General features: G+C 38.3%; 1 protein-coding gene across 1 annotated transcript in view; it reads left to right on the plus strand.

Annotated features, from left to right (window-relative positions):
• Positions 1–2,037: 2,037 nt before the first annotated feature.
• The window catches only part of kif28 (kinesin family member 28), a gene marked incomplete at both ends in the record, with an annotated part of 29,973 nt that continues 12,142 nt past the window's right edge, over positions 2,038–19,868 (plus strand). Inside the window, 18 exons of the mRNA XM_079832764.1 lie at positions 2,038–2,091; positions 2,285–2,476; positions 2,620–2,823; positions 5,180–5,215; positions 5,386–5,613; positions 5,803–5,957; positions 8,976–9,087; positions 9,205–9,272; positions 9,426–9,568; positions 9,648–9,769; positions 11,451–11,541; positions 12,134–12,194; positions 12,299–12,422; positions 12,554–12,716; positions 16,518–16,621; positions 16,960–17,067; positions 18,467–18,753; positions 18,835–18,969. Of these exons, the coding sequence (XP_079688890.1) occupies positions 2,038–2,091; positions 2,285–2,476; positions 2,620–2,823; positions 5,180–5,215; positions 5,386–5,613; positions 5,803–5,957; positions 8,976–9,087; positions 9,205–9,272; positions 9,426–9,568; positions 9,648–9,769; positions 11,451–11,541; positions 12,134–12,194; positions 12,299–12,422; positions 12,554–12,716; positions 16,518–16,621; positions 16,960–17,067; positions 18,467–18,753; positions 18,835–18,969 (2,387 nt within the window). The remainder of the gene's footprint in view (positions 2,092–2,284; positions 2,477–2,619; positions 2,824–5,179; positions 5,216–5,385; positions 5,614–5,802; positions 5,958–8,975; positions 9,088–9,204; positions 9,273–9,425; positions 9,569–9,647; positions 9,770–11,450; positions 11,542–12,133; positions 12,195–12,298; positions 12,423–12,553; positions 12,717–16,517; positions 16,622–16,959; positions 17,068–18,466; positions 18,754–18,834; positions 18,970–19,868) is intronic.

Here is a 19,868-nt window from a genome sequence, read left to right on the forward strand (position 1 = left end):
TTTTGTTGCTTGTTTTGTTTACAGGAAAGATTGTGCAACATGTAAAGTCATAGCAAACAATTATAAGATTTATGGTTGTATCACTTGGGTGATGATTCATAAAGATGAATACTTTACATTGGTTGAAAGTGTCATTAAAATCATCCATGTTACATGGGTGGACTTCTTGCTTTGATGCTTGGCACATGGTCTCCTCTATCTTGAGGTCTTAAGCTGGTGAACACAGTTATTTGTTCATTGCAGACAATAATGTACATTTATTTTCCTTCAAATACATGCATTTTATTTTGAACAGCATTGTGAACTTATTTGTAATGCCTGTTTGCTTTCAAATACAGAACAAGAATTTAACATTTTGATGTGTTGTAGTTCTTCAGAGGTACTGAGTCAACCATTTTACCACAACTGCAAAAAGTAAAATATTAGAATTACTGTTGTAACCTAGATGCAATAAACTGTATGTATAATGGTTCTGTAACTGCTGCTAGGATGTTGAGGGTAGTTGACGGTGTTGCAATGAGGTTTGAGGTTGCCAAAGTCATTTTATTGTGTTCAGGGCCGGCCCGCGGAATATGCAAATGCTAGGGGCGCCAAAATGAGTTTTTTTTTTTTTTTTTTTACCCCCGTTTTATTACTGATACGATTTTATTAATATAAATTCGAAATATTACTGAATAAAGCTGCTACAACAAAAACTCCCCCGCCCAGCTAGTGCTTGAAGTGTGTCAGAACGCGCGTGTTGGGATTTTGTTGTGTTGTGTCGCGTCGCCTCTCGCCTCATCCAATGTAGACAGGATTGCTTTCGTTTTTTAGGGTGCTTGGCTGCTCGCGGCAGTTGTGGACCATAGAGTAGACTAAAAAAATTAAAATAGGTATGGACACAGTGAAAGTTGCCTTATTATTTATGACGGATGGCCGAATTCACTTGACACATTGTCAAAAAGACCGACGCTCTCTGATGCAAGGAAGCTAGGGATAAGGGATAAAGACAGGTAAAGTTAACGGAATGTTCGCTAATTAATTGCAGTTATTTTTACCTTTAACTTTATGCTAGCAGCTTCTCCAGAGGCTACAGACAGTGTGATTTTGTAATATAAAAAAAAATCATGTCCGTTTTTTATAAACACGTCATATTACTTTGTAATAGCCTAATGTTTTTACTCTACATTTGTGCAGTTTTAAGGGGCTTTATCGGGATATATGGGCTTTTAAAAATGTATTTGCAGAGATTAGTAATGATATTTATATACAGGTTTAAAATAGCCATATTGTATGTAAAATTCACATTAAATATCTAAATTTCTCAGTTTAATTCATGGTGAAAACGTGTTTAGTGGAAGTTTGCTGCCATCTACTGGAAAACAAACACTTGCTAGTGCTCAATGAATAGTTTGTGCATGAACGTTAGATGCAATTACTCTTGCTATTTGTGTTGTAATGTGGCGTCTGTGCTATTTTTGTATAGTTTAACTATCTATCATCAGCCTTTTAAATATATATCCATGAACACAATGATTGGGTAGAATTGACTAGGCTAAGGGTACAATTTTTAAAGCACAACCAACATCAATGCATTACAAAAATAAATCAGTACCAGTGTTTCCACAAGTTAGACTGATAACATGTAGTGCTAAACATTGATGCAAGGGGCACCAAGTAAAATCTTGCCTAGGGAAGCGAATTGGTCAGGGCCGGCTCTGTGTTTTGGGTTGTTCTTTCCTGGCCAAAATCAACCCTAAGTATAAGCAATACAAGAAATAGCTAGCAATTATACAAACAGCTGTCGAATACTACTTCATCTACAGTGCCCTACATGAGAAAAAGGTTAAAGAGCTCTTCATCCTAAGGTTTGCTTCTATTTTAAAAGCATGGACACTGTGTGGGAGTGATCTTTACAGAAACTATGGGTACTGTATTATTCATCTTGCTGGTCCCTGGTAGAAAGTGAGCGTAACATGCTCAGGTTTCATCCTGTTGCTCTGACACTCATTCTGTGTCCGAAGTATCCACGTGAGCATGAGGGTAAGGGGAATCGAAATGGCCAGCAAGGACTGTGTGAAAGTGGCAGTTAGAGTCAGGCCTTTCAATAAGGTGAGTACGGCCAGTTCGTCTCATTTACTGCTAAGGTTTTCTCTGTAGTGAGATGTGCTTGAATGCATTTTAAGGTTAATTTGGTAGGATTTTATTCGGTTGTCTCTTTAGCAAATTGACTATTTGAGCTGGAAGAACATCTTTGAGGCTTTGAAGCCTTTTAAAATTGAAGCTTTTCCTTGGTTATATACAGAGGGAGCGGGATGCAGTCAGTCGCTGTGTGATCTCAATGGCCTCGAACAACATCAGTATTCAGGACCCTCGTAACCCGCAGAACAGCCGCACCTTCACTTTCGACTACACTTACTGGTCCCATAATGGCTTCAGTAGAAACAAAGATGGTCTGTTTGTACCCGAGGAGGCAGGTGGGCGCTATGCAGACCAGGTAACATATCAGATTATTTAGATGTTATCTCACCTGCTAAGAGAGGATGCATCTTTGTGGATGTTTACAAAGATGATTGTAACAGCTGAACTAAGTAAGTTTCTATTTAATTCAATCCCTCTGTCTCCTATGGTCATTTACAGACAAGTGTGTTTCTGGATTTGGGGCAAGGCATTCTGGATAACGCACTGCAGGGCTACAATGCCACATTACTGGCTTATGGGCAGACTGGCTCTGGGAAGAGTTACTCCATGGTCGGTTATGGTCCTAACAAAGGCCTCATACCCACCCTCTGCGAAAGACTATTTCAGTCTATCAGGAGCATGCAAGACAGCAGACAGTGTCAGGTTTGTCAATCATATTCAAGGTTTGGATTCATGCTAAATAATGCAATGCATTGTAAAAGTTTGGCAAAAACATGCTCAAGCCAAATGTAATTAGAAGGTTAAATTACACCTTAATGGAATATTGACAAATACAGTCAATAATACAGACCACATTGGACATAATTTTGTCAAAAAACAATTATAATCGATTTCAATTTATGATCTATGCATTGAATTTTCAGTGTCAAATAGATAAATGTTGTGCATTGTTACAGCTCCAATACAAAACTGTTCACCTACACTCTAGAAAATATATTTAGGCCTAAATTTAAGATTTCCATCCATTAGGATTACAGAGTTTTAACATAAACAAACAAACTTAATGTGATTCATATTTGTCAGTCATAAATTAAATAGGTAAGAAACGTAAGATATTTGTAATAGTTGTAAACTTTTAAATAACCAGGCTTATATACTATATTTATAATCTATGAAAACAATTAGTTTCTCATAGATTTTAATTAGCTTGTTCCACAGCTAGCCATATTAGCCATGTTCATACATTTTCACTGAATACATGTATTTATCACAATTAACAGAGCTCATCATTTTGCCACCATTATGCTTGGCCCCTTAATTGTTCCTTGCATATATTTGTATTATTATTTTTCTTTACACTAAAAAATATTTAGGCCTACATTTAAGATATTCAAATTGCATATACAATTGCCATATATTTGGGTTACACCGTTTTAGCATGAAAAACTAATAAACATAATGAGATGCATAATTTTGTCAGTCATACATAAAGAAGAGATAATTTTTAATTTCCCAACTGCAAAAATGAGTAAAAGGCATTTGGAGATGATTTTAAGCAAAATGGTTGAAAATCCATAAATTCAATCACTTTCAATATGGCATAATTGCTTATTACTTTTGACCGGTCAGTGGCACTGACACCAAATTCAGTGTTGGGTGCAATGACACACCAAGTTTGGTGTCAATACGCCAAAGCCTTGCAGAGATACAGCCTCAGATGCAGTTTGGCATCATGCCATCGAATTTGGTGATGAGGGAAATGAAAAAAGTCTATAGACATAAACTTTTGCCAGCATAGTCTGGAGATGATCCAAGCAAAATTGGGTGAAAATTGGACAAACGAGGAGTCTAGGAGTAGTTTGAATAAGTAGGTTTTCCAAAAAACAGACAGGACGATCAGCCAAATATGGCATATGGCATTTTGGACAACATGATTGTGCCCAGCAACTTTTTGAGTACCTTAAGGGCTTTGTTTCAAAGACACATACCATGTTTCGTAATGATACGCCAATGTGTATGTAAAAAATATAGCTTCATATGACAAAATTATAAATGGCTGATGTCTAAAATGGCTGTCATGGGAAAACTGGCTATTGTTCGACTCGTTATGCCGCTTCGAATCTTGGCCAAACTGTTCAGAAGTTATAAGTAAAAATAAGCAATTTTTTCATATCTTCTGACCACTAGGTGGCACTGTACCTAAACTGTGTGGATAACAAACCAAGTTTCGTCTGAATACGGTTAAAGCGTACTATAAGATATAGGCTGCGTCCGAAATCACGTACTACATTTGAATTTGAACGAACTTCGTGACCGTTAAACAAGTATGTTCTATATAGTATGAATGAATGTAGTATGAATGTAATCCGGACGTACTACAACCGCCATGTTGTCATGATCATGTGACCTACCAGGGTCAGTTGTACGCACACTTCAGAATCTCGCTGGCTTTTCGCCTACTGTTTTTCGAATACTATGAATTCGGACATACTACTCTGTTGGTATACTGTTTTTCGCATACTATATAGTAGAGAAGTATTCAATTTCGGACGCAGCTATAGCTTCACGTTCACTTTGGCATGCTCTTTGAAGAATTTGTTCGCAAGTTATTTGAGAACAGTTTGACTAATCATCTTGAATTCCATGTTTTTTTGTCGCCGTGGTTTGAAGATGGTCTGCTTTGATTTTCATGGAGTCGGACAAACCGCCTAGGACGAGTTCAAAAAAGTTGGGTTTTCGTTCAAAATAGCGGAAAATTGAAAAATGGTGGAACGTTTTCTGTGACGGAATATTACATCATAGGGCATAAATGTGAATGCGACTTTGGACGGTTGGTGGCGTTTGAGAGATTGAGTTAGAGACTCCAAAATTGCTGTGGTTGATGTTCAGACTGTCCTCTATCTGTGTGCCAAACTTACCATACAGTTCTACGGGCTGGCATAGACACTATTGATTACAATAGGTGCCTTTGGTGCTTGTCCCCTAAAATAAATGAATACACTCAAAATCCCATTACTTTTTACCCTAAAAATACTTCTTCTTTTTTTACCAACTACAGGTATTTTTCAGCATGTTGGAAATCTACAATGAACAGGTAAGAATTCACCCTAACTCTAAGGGTCCAATCCCCCATTTATTTGTAGTATTAAGTGTATTTTGGATTAAACCGTCTGCTAAATGATGACATGCTAATGTTTATAGTGGTTTATAGTATGTCCTGATGAAATGTTTTACATGACTTGAGTGGCACTTCAAACTGCTCAGGTTGTAGATCTGCTATCGAAGATCAGCCGATCTGCGGGTGGTCTGCGGGTGCGAGAGGACCAGCAGAGGGGTTTCTACGTGGAGGGGCTGAGACGGGTGCCCTGCGACAGTGCAGTACAGGTGGAGCAGCTGATGGAGCAGGGAACACGCACGCGCACCACTGCAGCCACACACATGAACGCCAACAGCAGTCGCTCGCACATGCTCATCATCGTCCAGCTCAAACAGGTGTCCATTCTGCCAAGCAGAACGCACTACTGAAGCATTGTTTACACTTTCCATTAACATGCGTTCACCCAATCTGAACGTAAATGTCTGCATTTTAATGACGTGTAAACAGAGCCTCATATTCTAAACGATCTGCAGTGGGGTTTTTTTCTCACAGATTCTTTACTTGTATGTTCACTGTGCTTGTAGATCTTCTCAAAGGAGTGCATCACCAAACAGTCCAACATTTACCTAGTGGACTTGGCTGGTAGTGAGAGACAAAGGTCATCAGGGTCAGAGGCCGACAGGCTTAAAGAGGGCACAGCCATCAATCTCAGTTTAACTACACTTGGAAATGTCATCAGGTCAGTAAATACATACTATAGAACAGGGGTGGGCAATTCCAGTCCTTGAGGGCCACTGTCCTGCAGAGTTTAGTTGGAGCTAAACTCTGCAGGACAGTGGCCCTCCAGGACTGGATAGAACCTATACCCTCATCGGCCACATTATTAGGTACACCTGTTGAACTGCTTGTCAGCACAAATATCTAATCAGCCAATCACATGACAGCAACTCAATGCAATTAGGCATGTAGACATGGAGTGCTTCTCATTACTTATTTGTGGATCCTCGCTTCCTTTCCTCGTGTCTTGGCTCCACCCCCTTAGGATGCGAAGGAAGAATACACCTGTGTATTCTCACTTATGACTCCTCAAGAAGCTTCTTTCCCTGAGTATTTATAATAATAATTAGTTACATTTATATAGCGCTTTTCTGGGTTCTCAAAGCGCTTTACATATAGAAGGGGGAATCTCCTCAACCACCACCAATTTGCAGCATCCACCTGGATGATGCGACGGCAGCCATATTGTGCTAGAACGCCCACCCCACACCAGTTTATTGGTTAGAGGAGACAGAGTGATGTAGCCAGTATGGGGTATGGGGATGATTAGGAGGCCATGATGAACAGAGGCCAATGGGCAAATTTGGCCAGGATGCTCTTTTTCCGAAGGCCATCCTGGGATTTTTAATGACCACAGAGAGTCAAGACCTTGGTTCAATGGATGGTGCTTGTTACAGTATAGTGTCCCCATCACTATACTGAGCATTAGGACCCACACAGACCCCAGGGTGAGCACCCTTGAGTATTTGAGTATTGGGAAGCACCCACCGTCAAGGCAATCTGCTTAAGATGAAACTGAGTATCAGAATGGGGAAGAAAGGTGATTTAAATGACTTTGAATGTGGCATGGTTGTTTGTGCCAGTCGTGCTGGTCTGAGTATTTCAGAAACTGCTGATCTATTGCGATTTTCACACACAACCATCTCTAGGGTTTACAGAGAATGGTCTGAAAAAGAGAAAATATCCAGTGAGTGGCAGTTCTGTGGGCGAAAATGCCTACAATTGCACAGGCTTACCAAAATTGGACAGTAGTAAATTGGAAAAACGTTTCCTTGTCACATGAGTATTGATTTCTACTGCTACATTTAGATGGCAAGTCAGAATTTTGTGTGAACAACATGAAAGCATGGATCATCTTGCCTTGTATCAATGGTTCAGGCTGGTGGTGGTGCTGTAATGGTGTCTGGGATATTTTCCTGGCACACTTTGGGCCTCATTGTACCAGTTGAGCAACATTTCAATGCCACAGCCTACCTGAGTATTGTTGCTGACCAAGTCCATCCCTTGATGACCAGAGGGTACCAATCTTATGATGGCTTCTTCCAGCAGGATAACGCGCCATGTCACAAAGTTCAGATCATCTCAAAAATGGTTTCTTAAAGGTCCCAATTTTTAACATTAATATGAGTTCCACTAGCCTGTCTATGGTCTCCCAGTGGCTAGAAATGGAGATACTGTAGGTGTAAACCAAGCCCTGGGTGTCCTGCTCTGCCTTTGAGAAAATGAAAGCTCAGATGGGCCAATCTGGAATCTTCCCTATATGTCGTCATACGGGGAAAGGTTACCTCCCCTTTCTCTGCTTCGCCCAGAGAATTTGGAGAAAATGGATTCAGTTTATTTTAGTTGCATGGTCAGCACAGGCTTTACTAACAGACTTTTACCATATGGATTTGACAGCACCGCCACAAACAGTGAGTAACAGTGTTCATTAATGCCTGATCTGTGATCAGTGATTTCTGATGTGTAGCTAATTATTCAAGTTCACACAGACTTTCTTCCTAAACCATTTAATACTCTTCATGCATCAGTGAATCAAGCCAGAGCCAGCTGTTATGCTGCACAAAGCTCTTACTGTATTCATATAGATATTGTGTTTGCTGTTAGTTGTGGTGAAATCATTTTGTGAGAGAAATAGTGTTGCAATGACGAGATCACTGCATTCACACGATCAACAAGACTGCTCATCACTTCAGCCGTTCATGTGATGGAAAAAGATCTAAAAATAATGCTATAATCAACACTTTCACGATTCGTTCATCTCGACAGCTGTAATAGTAAAAAAACGTTGTTAAAGCATTCGAGAGGGGTTCCACATGTAATACACATTTCAAATGCAAAGATGTCAACAGTGGGCGTTTTCACTGAAGTCTCACAGCAGACACACCCCTTCAAACAGCATTCAAGCCAGAGGGCTAAAATCAGGATAGAAAAATGCCTTTTATTTCTAAATGATAACAATTTATGATGTAACAATCATACTAACAATATAAATACAATTCAGGAAACATTATAAAATAATTTTAAAAAAATCACATCATGGGACCTTTAAATATGACAATGAGCTCACTAAACTCTCCACAGTCAAATATTAATCGCACTCCAATAGAGCACTTTTGGGATGTGGTGGAACTGGAGATTCGTATCGTGGATGTGCAACAACCTTGTAAATGCTATCATGTCAATATGGACCAAAATCTCTGAGGAATGTTTCCAGGATATAGTTTAACCTATGGCATGAAGGATTAAGGCAGTTTTGAAGGCAAAAGAGGATCCAACCCAGTACTAACAAGGTGTACCTAAAAAAAAGTGTCCGGTGAGTGTATATATACATCTCGCTTGTGTTTCGCACAAACGCAGATGGTGCATTCTTATATCTTTGATGTTATTACATTGATTTTGGTGAAAATGACCTTAAGGACTTTATTACTAATATTACTGTAATGTTGCAGTGTTCGTCTTGTTGCTAGGTCGATTGTTTTGTCGATTATAATAAGACTATTTTTTAAACTTTAAGATTATAAAATGATTAAAATTTAAGTCAATATGTCCTGCCCATATATTTATTTATATAGTGTAGTGATTATCTCTATAACAAGTTGGGGTGAGTTAATTTTGCTTATAATTTTTAAGTTGGTGTCCAAATACACTGATTTGTGTTAAATGTGCTGTCGTAAATTGCTTTGCATTTATCCGTATAAAGTGCTCTAGCAGACATGGCTCTTGGGAAGAAAGTAGTTCACATCCCTTATAGAGACTCTGTCCTCACCAAATTACTGCAGTCGGCTCTTGGTGGTAACAGTCGCACTGTCATGGTGAGTACCTTTGCCCATAGTTTTCTGAATTTAACGGTTAAGGCAAACTAAACTAGAACAATATTGTTTTGATGTTTTAGAATTTGCATTGAAGTGTTTTTTTGTCCTCATGCACAGATTGCAACCTTAAGTCCTGCAGATATATGCTATGAAGAGTCTCTTTCTACACTTCGATATGCAGAGAGGTGTGTTCGTATATAAACAGTTAGTCATTACATACATTTAGTCATTGCTGTACTGGTTTACTTAAATATCCTGCTGAAGTATGGACAGTCAGAATTACCACTGTATTTCATGTTAGTTATTTTCTTAGTTCTTTTTCCTGGCCCTCTTTTCAGGGCCAAGCGGATCCAGAATAAAGCCGTGGTGAATGAGAGTCCCACAGAACGTCTAGTGAAGGAACTCAAGGCAGAAAATGCAAAATTGCTTATGAGACTAAGCCGACTGGGCCAAGAGGGCCGTAAAGCTGATGATGAGACGAGTATGTAAGGTGATAGAAATACAAGGAAGAAGTAAATGCAAGTACATTACATCTAATCAAAAGCATTGTCTGTTGTTAGAGGAGCTGCGGCGATTGTTGACTCATAATGAGCTGCAGATTCGAGCCATTCAGACATTGTGGGAACAGCATCTCCAAGAGGCCCTAAAAGACTGGGAGACTCAGTATGCAACTATAACACAGGTACACAAAGATGCTCTTTTACATGGTGTGACTTGGGATTTAAAACACAGGTTTCTCATAGAAATGCCTGAGAACATATATACTGAATTCACTATTGAGTTGAATGCATATGCAAAATTTTAAATGTAATATAAATGTAAATGTTCTCCAAAATCATCTTCTTAGACTTCCTCCATAGAAAATATACACACAAAATGTTTTTTTATGTCTAAAGTTGGCCTCTAAAACCAGTAATTGAACATTATTTCAGAGAATTCACAGTTTAAAAAAAATATTTACACATTTTTATTCTTGTCAGGGGCTGCAAAAGCTGACAATATTACATTAATTGAAATAACACTGAAATGTTGACATGTTTGTACAACCTATAGATCTGCATTTCATTCTGATACTCCAGAATGTTTTAGGCACAATATAAGCATCACTTAAGTGTTGTACATCAGTGTATATACAGTAGTGAGAGTAAATAATGAGCCATTAGAATCTTTTTTCTAAAGTGACTTATTTGTAGTATTTATATTTTACAATTTATTACTAGTTTGAATTTGAAATGGCTTTTATTTTTATATTTTCAATTTTAGTTTAAGTTTTAGTAATTTTGTTATGTGCTTTTGTCACTTATGCATTTTTTAAATATTTCTATTTAGCTTTAATTTACATTTATTTCAGTTTTAGTTGCACTTATTTTATTTCAGTTAGTTGCCAAGGCATCATTTCAAATTTTCGTGTTTTAAAGTGTTTTGCGTTTTATATTCTGAAGCGGCATTTAGATGTATTTACTTAGACTGTCAAATGCAGCTCAGAGATACCATGGATGCATTTACACTGCAATTGTTTAAGTAAAATGATAAGATTAATGTTTCAAATATTGACATGTGCAAAACTCTTCACTCCAGTTTACATGCAATTTTCATTATTCTGATTATTTGCTAATAAGTATGGTTGTACCACACTCAGATAGGCATAGAGAATGCATGTTACCGGCCATTGTTTTAATCTACTCACACCAAATTCAAAATACATTGTTATGGATGTACTGGATATTATTCGGTGCCGTGATGAACATGCCAATGCCGGGTTTGTCTACACTGTCGTCACGTTTGCGCCGTCTGGATGAAAATATGGAGCAGAGACTGCGCAGCGAGTTGTGTTGACAGAGTTTAGCGATTTGGAGAAGAGAAAACTTCAGAATAATGTCGCAGAGTTCATTCACTTTGGTCAGAGCAGTAATAATGCGATTAAAATCGGTGTACGTGGCGTAGTTTAATGAGATTATGGTTACTACGATTATGCGCTTAGTCACATTAGTTTGATCGAAGTATTGCGTTTACAAGAGGTGAAGTTTAATCGCAATATTGCCAAAATCCCATTATAATCGTATTATGAGGGTGCATGTACATTAATTCATTGAACTAATTTTTCATTAACTTTCAAAACTTATTCAGGAACGAAGCAACTGACTGTTTTATGAATGGGTCATTGAATCATTGACTCACCTCATTCATTCGAAAATGCTTAATCATTCAGGAACTAATATACTAATATTTATATTTTATTTGAGCTTTAGCTAAATAGATTTAGCTAAAAATAACAACACCATTATGGACAATTCTCCTCCAGCAATCACAAATCCTTTCCTTCATTTAACCACCAATCTCTCAAAAATCTCCTCCCACTTTAGGAACGAAGGATGATGCAGATGTATCCGTACATAATGAATATCAATGAGGATGCTCAGCTGTCTGGCGTGGTGAAGCTATTCATTCAGGATGGTGAGTTTGTCTTACAATCATGGCCGTCGGAACCATTGTATGTGGGTGGGACAAGACCCACCCACTTTTTACGATCAATGATATTGGAAACACCCTCAATTTTATCGATTCTAATTCAGCACGTCTGTTTACCTACCCCTAACCGATAAACACTTATTATTAAACACATGTTAGATGCTTTATTTCCACTTTTCTAATATTTTCTTCATTTTTATTGAAAATAAATTCCTTTCTGATCTGATATGTGATGGGAAAAGGGAGTAGAGTGAGTTCGGCAAAAGGCAGATTCGAACCTCGGGTCGATTTGCATCAAAATTTGATGCCATGCATCTCACCCCTACTCTATTGCCACACTCAATGATATGGTGATTTTCGTAAATTTGTCTTGCTCAACCAGACATTTAGCAAACGGGGCAGTATATTTGTACTTAATGTAAATGCCATCTACTCCAGTAAAAACAATTCTGAGAGAGGACCCACCCACATTTTTTTATGCTTCCGACGCCCATGCTTACAATAATGACATCAGACCAGTTATATCATATCTATATATTAACTAAATGCAACATAATTGATATCTTTCTATGAGAAGGTGAATGGGATATTGGTCTGGCAGACAACTCGCCCAGAACGCTCTCTATTAGGGGTCTAGGGTAAGTCAAGCAAGTCCCTATATGATATGCACCCCATAATGAACATTAATTATGTATATTATAGATTTCATCGAAAATGTGCAATTTTCTTTTCCTGTTTTCAGCATTCAGGAGAAACATGCTGTGTTCTCAAACCAGCAAAGGAGAGTATCGATTACTCCTGTGTCCGGTTCCAAGGTCATTGTGAATGGAGTGCCGGTATCTAAAAGGACAGAGCTGCAGCATTTGGTGTGTTTTGTTATCTACATCTTTATTATCAGCTATATGAACTGAAATATTCATCAGGAAGGTGATCTGTGTGAATTAACAAGTTGAGTTTTGGCTTAGTGTTAACCTGCCTTTGTTTCGCGCTGATGAAGGATCGACTCGTCCTGGGTTCGAACAGCACTTACCTGTTCATTGGCTTCCCTTCGGATCGTTCAGGAGAGGACTGGAGTCGCTATGACTATGATTACTTCCAGTCTGAGCTGGCTGAGGCCGAGGGCTTCCACATTCAGTCTCTGTGTGACGATCAGGGCCATCGTATGTGTGGGGTTTGGAATTTTTGTTTGTTTGTTCTAATTTAGATGCATCCAGTATTATTGTGTTATTTATATACAATTATAGTATTATTTATTAATATTTTGAATTTGCTTTTGTTTTTATATTTTTAGTTTTTATTTGTTTTAGTAATTTTGCTTGCTTTTGTAATTTTTTGGTTTAGCTCTATTTAACTTTTATTTCGGTTTTGGTTTAGTAATTTTAGTACTTAAAATTAATTTCAGTTAAAGGGTTAGTTTTGTCACTAATTGCTCACCCTCATGTCATTCCAAACCCGTAAGACTTTCGTTCATCTTCAGAACCGAAATTAAGATATTTTTGATGAAATCTGAGAGATTTCTGTCATTCCATTGACAGCTAAGCAACTGAAACTTTGACACTTTAAAAAGTTAATAAAGAGATCGCAAAACTTATCCATATGAATTGAGAGGTTTAGTCCAAATTTTCTGACGAGACACGATCACTTTATAAGATGAACCGATTGAATTTAGGCTTTTATTGACATGGACATTAATCAACTCACACATTAGTTGTGGTAAATGGAAGATCAAGCATGTTAGCTTGACGTGCAAGAACCAATGAGGATCATTCTCGTGTTATGCAGCATGTTTGAGTTTCCCCAAGAACCAATGAGGTTCATTCTCTTGTGTTATAGAGACAGAGCGTATTTAGGCCACGCCCACACCGGGGGGGAAAACAATCCAACACTCTCCATTGACTTTGCATTGCGTGAGGCTGCCTCATTGTCATTTCGGACTTTTAACAAAAAACAGAACAATGTCTAAAAGCTGATATGTGACAAGGTGTACAGCAAACAAGCTAAAAAAACACAGAAATAAGTTTTTATAAGCTGTCGACCCAAAAAAACGAGCGTTTAAGAAGATAAAAGTGGATACAGGCAATACGAAGTGAAGCTTCAGCAGGAAGAATGGGTACATTTTGGGATCCTGACACTAAGTATGCCTCAATATGTCTATGTGTGCAGTAAATATGTTGTCACTGTTAAGTCAAATATCCAAATTTCCGTTTTATATATTATATTTACTGTCGCTGATTACGTTCCTCTCTAGTCGCCGTAGTTCTCAGTGTAATATGACCCGTGGCGCGCTGTCTCAATGCCCTGAATCCACTTTTTTGTCCTTAAACGCTCGTTTTTTGGGTCAACAGCTTATAAAAACGTCTGGGTTTTTGCTTCTGGGTTTTGTTTAGCTTGTTTGCAGTACACTTTGTCACATATCAGCTTTTATACATTATACGTTCAGTTTTTTGTTATAAGTCCGAAATGACAAAGAGGCAGCCTCCCGCAATGCAAAGTCAATGGAGACGGTTTGATTGTTTTCCCCCCCGGTGGGCGTGGTCTTCAGATTATGACGCGTGTCGCTCTGTCTCTATGCAGCACGTTTTAGCTTCCCCAAGAACCAATGAGGTTCATTCTCGTGTTATGCAGCATGTTTGAGCTTCCCCAAGAACCAATGAGGTTCATTCTCGTGTTATGCAGCATGTTTGAGCTTTCCCAAGAACCAATGAGGATCATTCTTGTGTTATGCAGCATGTTTGAGCTTCCCCAAGAACCAATGAAGTTCATTCTCGTGTAATGCAGCATGTTTGAGCTTTCCCAAGAACCAATGAGGATCATTCTCGTGTTACGCAGCATGTTTGAGCTTCCCCAAGAACCAATGAGGTTAATTCTCGTGTTATGCAGCATGTTTGAGCTTCCCCAAGAACCAATGAGGATCATTCTCGTGTTATGCAGCATGTTTGAGCTTCCCCAAGAACCAATGAGGTTAATTCTCGTGTTATGCAGCATGTTTGAGCTTCCGCAAGAACCAATGAGGTTCATTCTCGTGTGTTACGCAGCATGTTTGAGCTTCCCCAAGAACCAATGAAGTTCATTCTCTTGTGTTATGCAGCATGTTTGAGCTTCCCCAAGAACCAATGAGGTTAATTCTTGTGTTATGCAGCATGTTTGAGCTTCCCCAAGAACCAATGAGGTTAATTCTCGTGTTATGCAGCATGTTTGAGCTTCCCCAAGAACCAATGAGGTTAATTCTCGTGTTATGCAGCATGTTTGAGCTTCCCCAAGAACCAATGAGGTTAATTCTCGTGTTATGCAGCATGTTTGAGTTTCTTCAAGAACCAATGAGGTTCATTCTCGTGTTATGCAGCATGTTTGAGTTTCTTCAAGAACCAATGAGGTTCATTCTCGTGTTACGCAGCATGTTTGAGCTTCCCCAAGAACCAATGAAGTTCATTCTCTTGTGTTATGCAGCATGTTTGAGCTTCCCCAAGAACCAATGAGGTTAATTCTTGTGTTATGCAGCATGTTTGAGCTTCCCCAAGAACCAATGAGGTTAATTCTCGTGTTATGCAGCATGTTTGAGCTTCCCCAAGAACCAATGAGGTTCATTCTCTTGTGTTATGCAGCATGTTTGAGTTTCCTCAAGAACCAATGAGGTTCATTCTTGTGTTATGAAGCATGTTTGAATTTCCTCAAGAACCAATGAGGTTCATTCTCGTGTTACGCATCATGTTTGAGCTTCCCCAAGAACCAATGAAGTTCATTCTCTTGTGTTATGCAGCATGTTTGAGCTTCCCCAAGAACCAATGAGGTTAATTCTCGTGTTATCCAGCATGTTTGAGCTTCCCCAAGAACCAATGAGGTTCATTCTCGTGTTACGCATCATGTTTGAGCTTCCCCAAGAACCAATGAAGTTCATTCTCTTGTGTTATGCAGCATGTTTGAGCTTCCCCAAGAACCAATGAGGTTCATTCTCTTGTGTTATGCAGCATGTTTGAGCTTCCCCAAGAACCAATGAGGTTCATTCTCGTGTTATGCAGCATGTTTGAGTTTCCTCAAGAACCAATGAGGTTCATTCTCGTGTTATGCAGCATGTTTGAGCTTCCCCAAGAACCAATGAGGTTCATTCTCTTGTGTTATGCAGCATGTTTGAGCTTCCCCAAGAACCAATGAGGTTCATTCTCTTGTGTTATGCAGCATGTTTGAGTTTCCCCAAGAACCAATGAGGTTCATTCTCGTGTTATGCAGCATGTTTGAGTTTCCTCAAGAACCAATGAGGTTCATTCTCGTGTTATGCAGCATGTTTGAGCTTCCCCAAGAACCAATGAGGTTCATTCTCGTTTTATGCAGCATGTTTGAATTTCCTCAAGAACCAATGAGGATCATTCTCGTGTTACACAGAACGTTTGAGTTTCCTCGAGAACCAATGAGGTTAATTCTCGTATTATGCAGCATGTTTGAGCTTCCCCAAGAACCAATGAGGTTAATTCTCGTGTCACGCAGTACGTTTGAGTTTCCTTGAGAACCAATGAGGTTCATTCTCGTGTTATACAGCATGTTTAAGCTTCCGCAAGAACCAAGGAGGTTTCAGATTGGTTGACGTGTTAAAATTCAGCCTAAATTCAATCTGTTCATCATATAAAGTGAATTCATATGGATTCGTTTTACAATCTCTTTATGATTGTAAAAAGTGGTAGTTGCGTAGTTGTCAATGAAGGGACAGAAATCACTCAGGTTTCATCAAAAATATCTTCATTTGTGTTCCAACAAAAGTCTTACGGGTTTGGAACGACATGAGGGTGAGTTATTAATGACATAATTTTCATTTTTGGGTGAACTAACAACTTCAAATACCAAGTCAACATTTACATTTTCTTTTAAATGTTTTTAAAGTTTTTAATCTAATTATATTTTTCAGCTTTATTTCCATGAAGGAAAATGATTTAAATAGTTTTAGTTTTCATTAACAAAAACATCATCTGCAGGGCCACACCACCCTGAGCCCAGTCTACTGGCTGTGTTCTATGACTATATAAAGCTGATGCCCATGGTCACAGAAGCTAATCAAATGAGCAAAGAGTTGAAGAAGGTAAGTACAGTTATTAAACTTGCAGTCATGTAAAGTATACTCATTAATTTTTGGCAAACACTAGCTGGAAAAGGCCTCTTATTATGAAATAGAAAAAACAATAGTACTTTTGAAAAATCGATCTGGGCCAGTCAAATACTACTTAATTTATCACTCTGGTTCCTGATACCTGATGTATTTGGTTGTGGGATAAAGTAATCATTCATGCTACAATGGCTGAAAACATTTGTGTGATGTTGCATCCACAGTATACACAAGCCTGTATAATGCTGTCAAATTGTAGCAAAAGGTAAAAAATAATGCAGTGCACCATTAAATCTTGACTTTTATCTTTTCAGGGAGTTGAATTCAAATTGGAAATCAAGAATCTGGCAATGTCAGACTCTAAGGGTCATGACCTGGAGAAGGACATTGTGGTGAGAGTGACATCTGTAGAGAGCAAACAGGTAAGAAATATGATTCTGTGGGAATTTGAATAAATTACGGATAAAGCTTTTTTCATTTTTGGATATGCACAACACATAAGAGTATGTGTTCTGACACTGGAAATAGTGTCTTTCTCAGATTACAACAAACTAGTCAAAAAGGAATGTACAGCTATCTTATTACCAACCAGTGTTTGACAAAGATGTCAGGTGATGTGGTTTTCCCAGATGGAATTAGATGTTTTTGAAAACATGGACTGGTGTAATTGAATAAGAGACTAATGCAATTACAGAATCAGATGTAGAGCAGAATCACAAGGACATTGATGTTATATTATCTCACAGCATGCACAAAAACTTTCCATGTCTCACCCGATATCAATTTAGCGCTTGAACCATACTTTTTGTTTATTGAACTTTTATTTATTGCCCTTAATATCACTTATATTACTAGTCAATGTCTTCCAACAAAAATGGTTATATTTTCCGCCCTCTCTCTGACCCATTTATTTAAACAGTTTTTTTTAATTTTTGCTACTGTGCCTTTAAGACTTTTATATAAAAAAAAAACACAGTCCGGTTTTGAAATACCATGTCTGCCTGCTGGTGCAGCCTTGAGCCAGATGCTCATTTGTCCTCTTTTTTTAGATCATCACTATTTTATACTTTATCTATACTATACCTAGTGGTATATAATTAATAAATTAATTCAAAATAGGCTTTGTTTAAGTTAATATTATCTGACATACATTTTAGACACAATATTGTAAGTATCGACAGCAGAACCATTCCCCATGATATTTAGTTCCTGAATGATTAAGCATTTTCGAACAAATCGATTCAATGGCCCTTTTATAAAGACAGTCACTCCCTTCTTTCCGCCACCTATGAGCGGTTTTATTTTCATAAAGTATAATTTAATTTTTTTAGACTATTCAATGTTTCTACAGTCACGTGAAAAAGTTAGGACGCCCTATTGAATTCCATGGTTTTCTGTATTGGGGCATAATAATAAAGGTTTGAAGGCTATTTCCAAACAATTTGAAATCCATAATTCTACAGTGAGGAAGATTATTCACAAGTGGAAGACATTCAAAACAGACACCAGTCTTCCCATGAGTGGACGTCCCATCAAATTCACCCCAAAATCAGACTGTGTAATGCTCAGAAAAATTGCAGACAACCCAAGAACTACACCTCAGACTCAGGCCTCAGTTAACATGTTAAATGTTAAAGTTCATGACAGTACCATTAGAAAACAAACCATAAGACTTCTACAACAATGTCCTTTGCACAGACGAGACCAAAGTGGAGATGTTTGTCCATTTAAAAAGACAAACGAGTCAGTAGGCTTGTTAGGAATAAGGTGGATAAAGGTATATATATAAAAAAATCCCCCTAGAAATCAATGTCTTCTCAGGTCTGGATGTGGTCCAAAGCCAAATTTGTCAACCGTAAGTTTCTGATGGAAGAGGTGTACCAGCAGCAGGTGGTAGGAGGAGAGGGGGCAGATCGAGCTCCTCTTCCCAGGGACAGAGATCCGTTCTGGGATCCTCTGGAGCCCCTGCACCTGGGCAGTGCTCACCTGTGGCTGCAGTCCTTGGCATTCCGCATCCCTCTGGAGGAGCAGGTGGAAGTGGTGGGTCCTGAAGGAACAGAGGAGGCCATACTGCAGACACAGCTTGTGCCTTGCAGCCCCATGGGATTGTGGGTAACATTTGTACATGTAAACGAAAATGTTAAATGAAATAAATGAAATATTTGTAGTGCTATATTTATCATTTGTAGGCCCCTGGGTGAAGATGACATCCTTATTGACCCATCAGAGCTGCTTGGGAAGCGGCTGGACTTTCAGCTGGTTTTGGATCAGTGCTGTGGCTTACGCTGGGTTAAAGAGGCTCGTAACAGAGGCGTGCAAATAGGGTTAGTTTGGACAGTCAAGTCACCTTTATTTATATAGCGCTTTATAAAATACAGATTGTTTACAGTGATAAACAGGAAAATAACTATTCAATGATGCAAACAGAATTCTGCTGTAAAGCAGCTTTAAAAAGACTAGTAAACAGTCATTATTCAGTCAAAATCAGTTCAGTGTTGATTAATTTCGGTTCAATAACTGTAAAGTACATTAATTAATGAAATGAGTTCAATTCAGCTATAAAGCAGCTCTGCAGAAAACAGTGATGTCATCATTCAGCTAAGCTGAGTTCTCATTCAATAGTGTCAGTGCAGTCAAATCAGTAATGTTGCTGAAAATTAAGTGCTGGAACTAGACTGTAGACTGCTTAGTATGGATTTTATGAACGCTTATTTTTGTTTTATATTAGTAATAATACATATCCATATCATATCATAAGATTTTTTAACCAGATACATTTTGACCTTAGTACACTAATCAGTGTTGTAGTACTCAAACTCGGTCTCGAGACCACATTTTAATGGTCTTGGTCTTGTCATGGACTCGATATTGACTTGTACTCGAACATATTAGGAATTGTACTTATTCCCGAGTCCACTCGAGTCCCATTCAAAATATTTCATGATTATTACTGTACGTTAATATTTCTTTAAATTGATGTTTGATTGCATTGTTAAAAGCGCTATATAAATAAGGTTGACTTGACTTGACTTGACTTGATTGACCCGTCCAATGATTGGTGATTTTCTTATGCGCAACTGTGCAAAGACTCCCGCAGGTTTTCTCCCACACCCGTGACCCACCCGCTCTCAATTCTATTTTAAACTGTGTACACCTGTGTACACTATGGTCAAAAGCATGGTCGTACACTATGGTTAAAAGCATGGTCGTACACTTTGGTTAA

This window comes from Gobio gobio (genome assembly GCF_949357685.1).
Source record: "Gobio gobio genome assembly, chromosome: 13".
NCBI lineage: Eukaryota > Metazoa > Chordata > Actinopteri > Cypriniformes > Gobionidae > Gobio > Gobio gobio.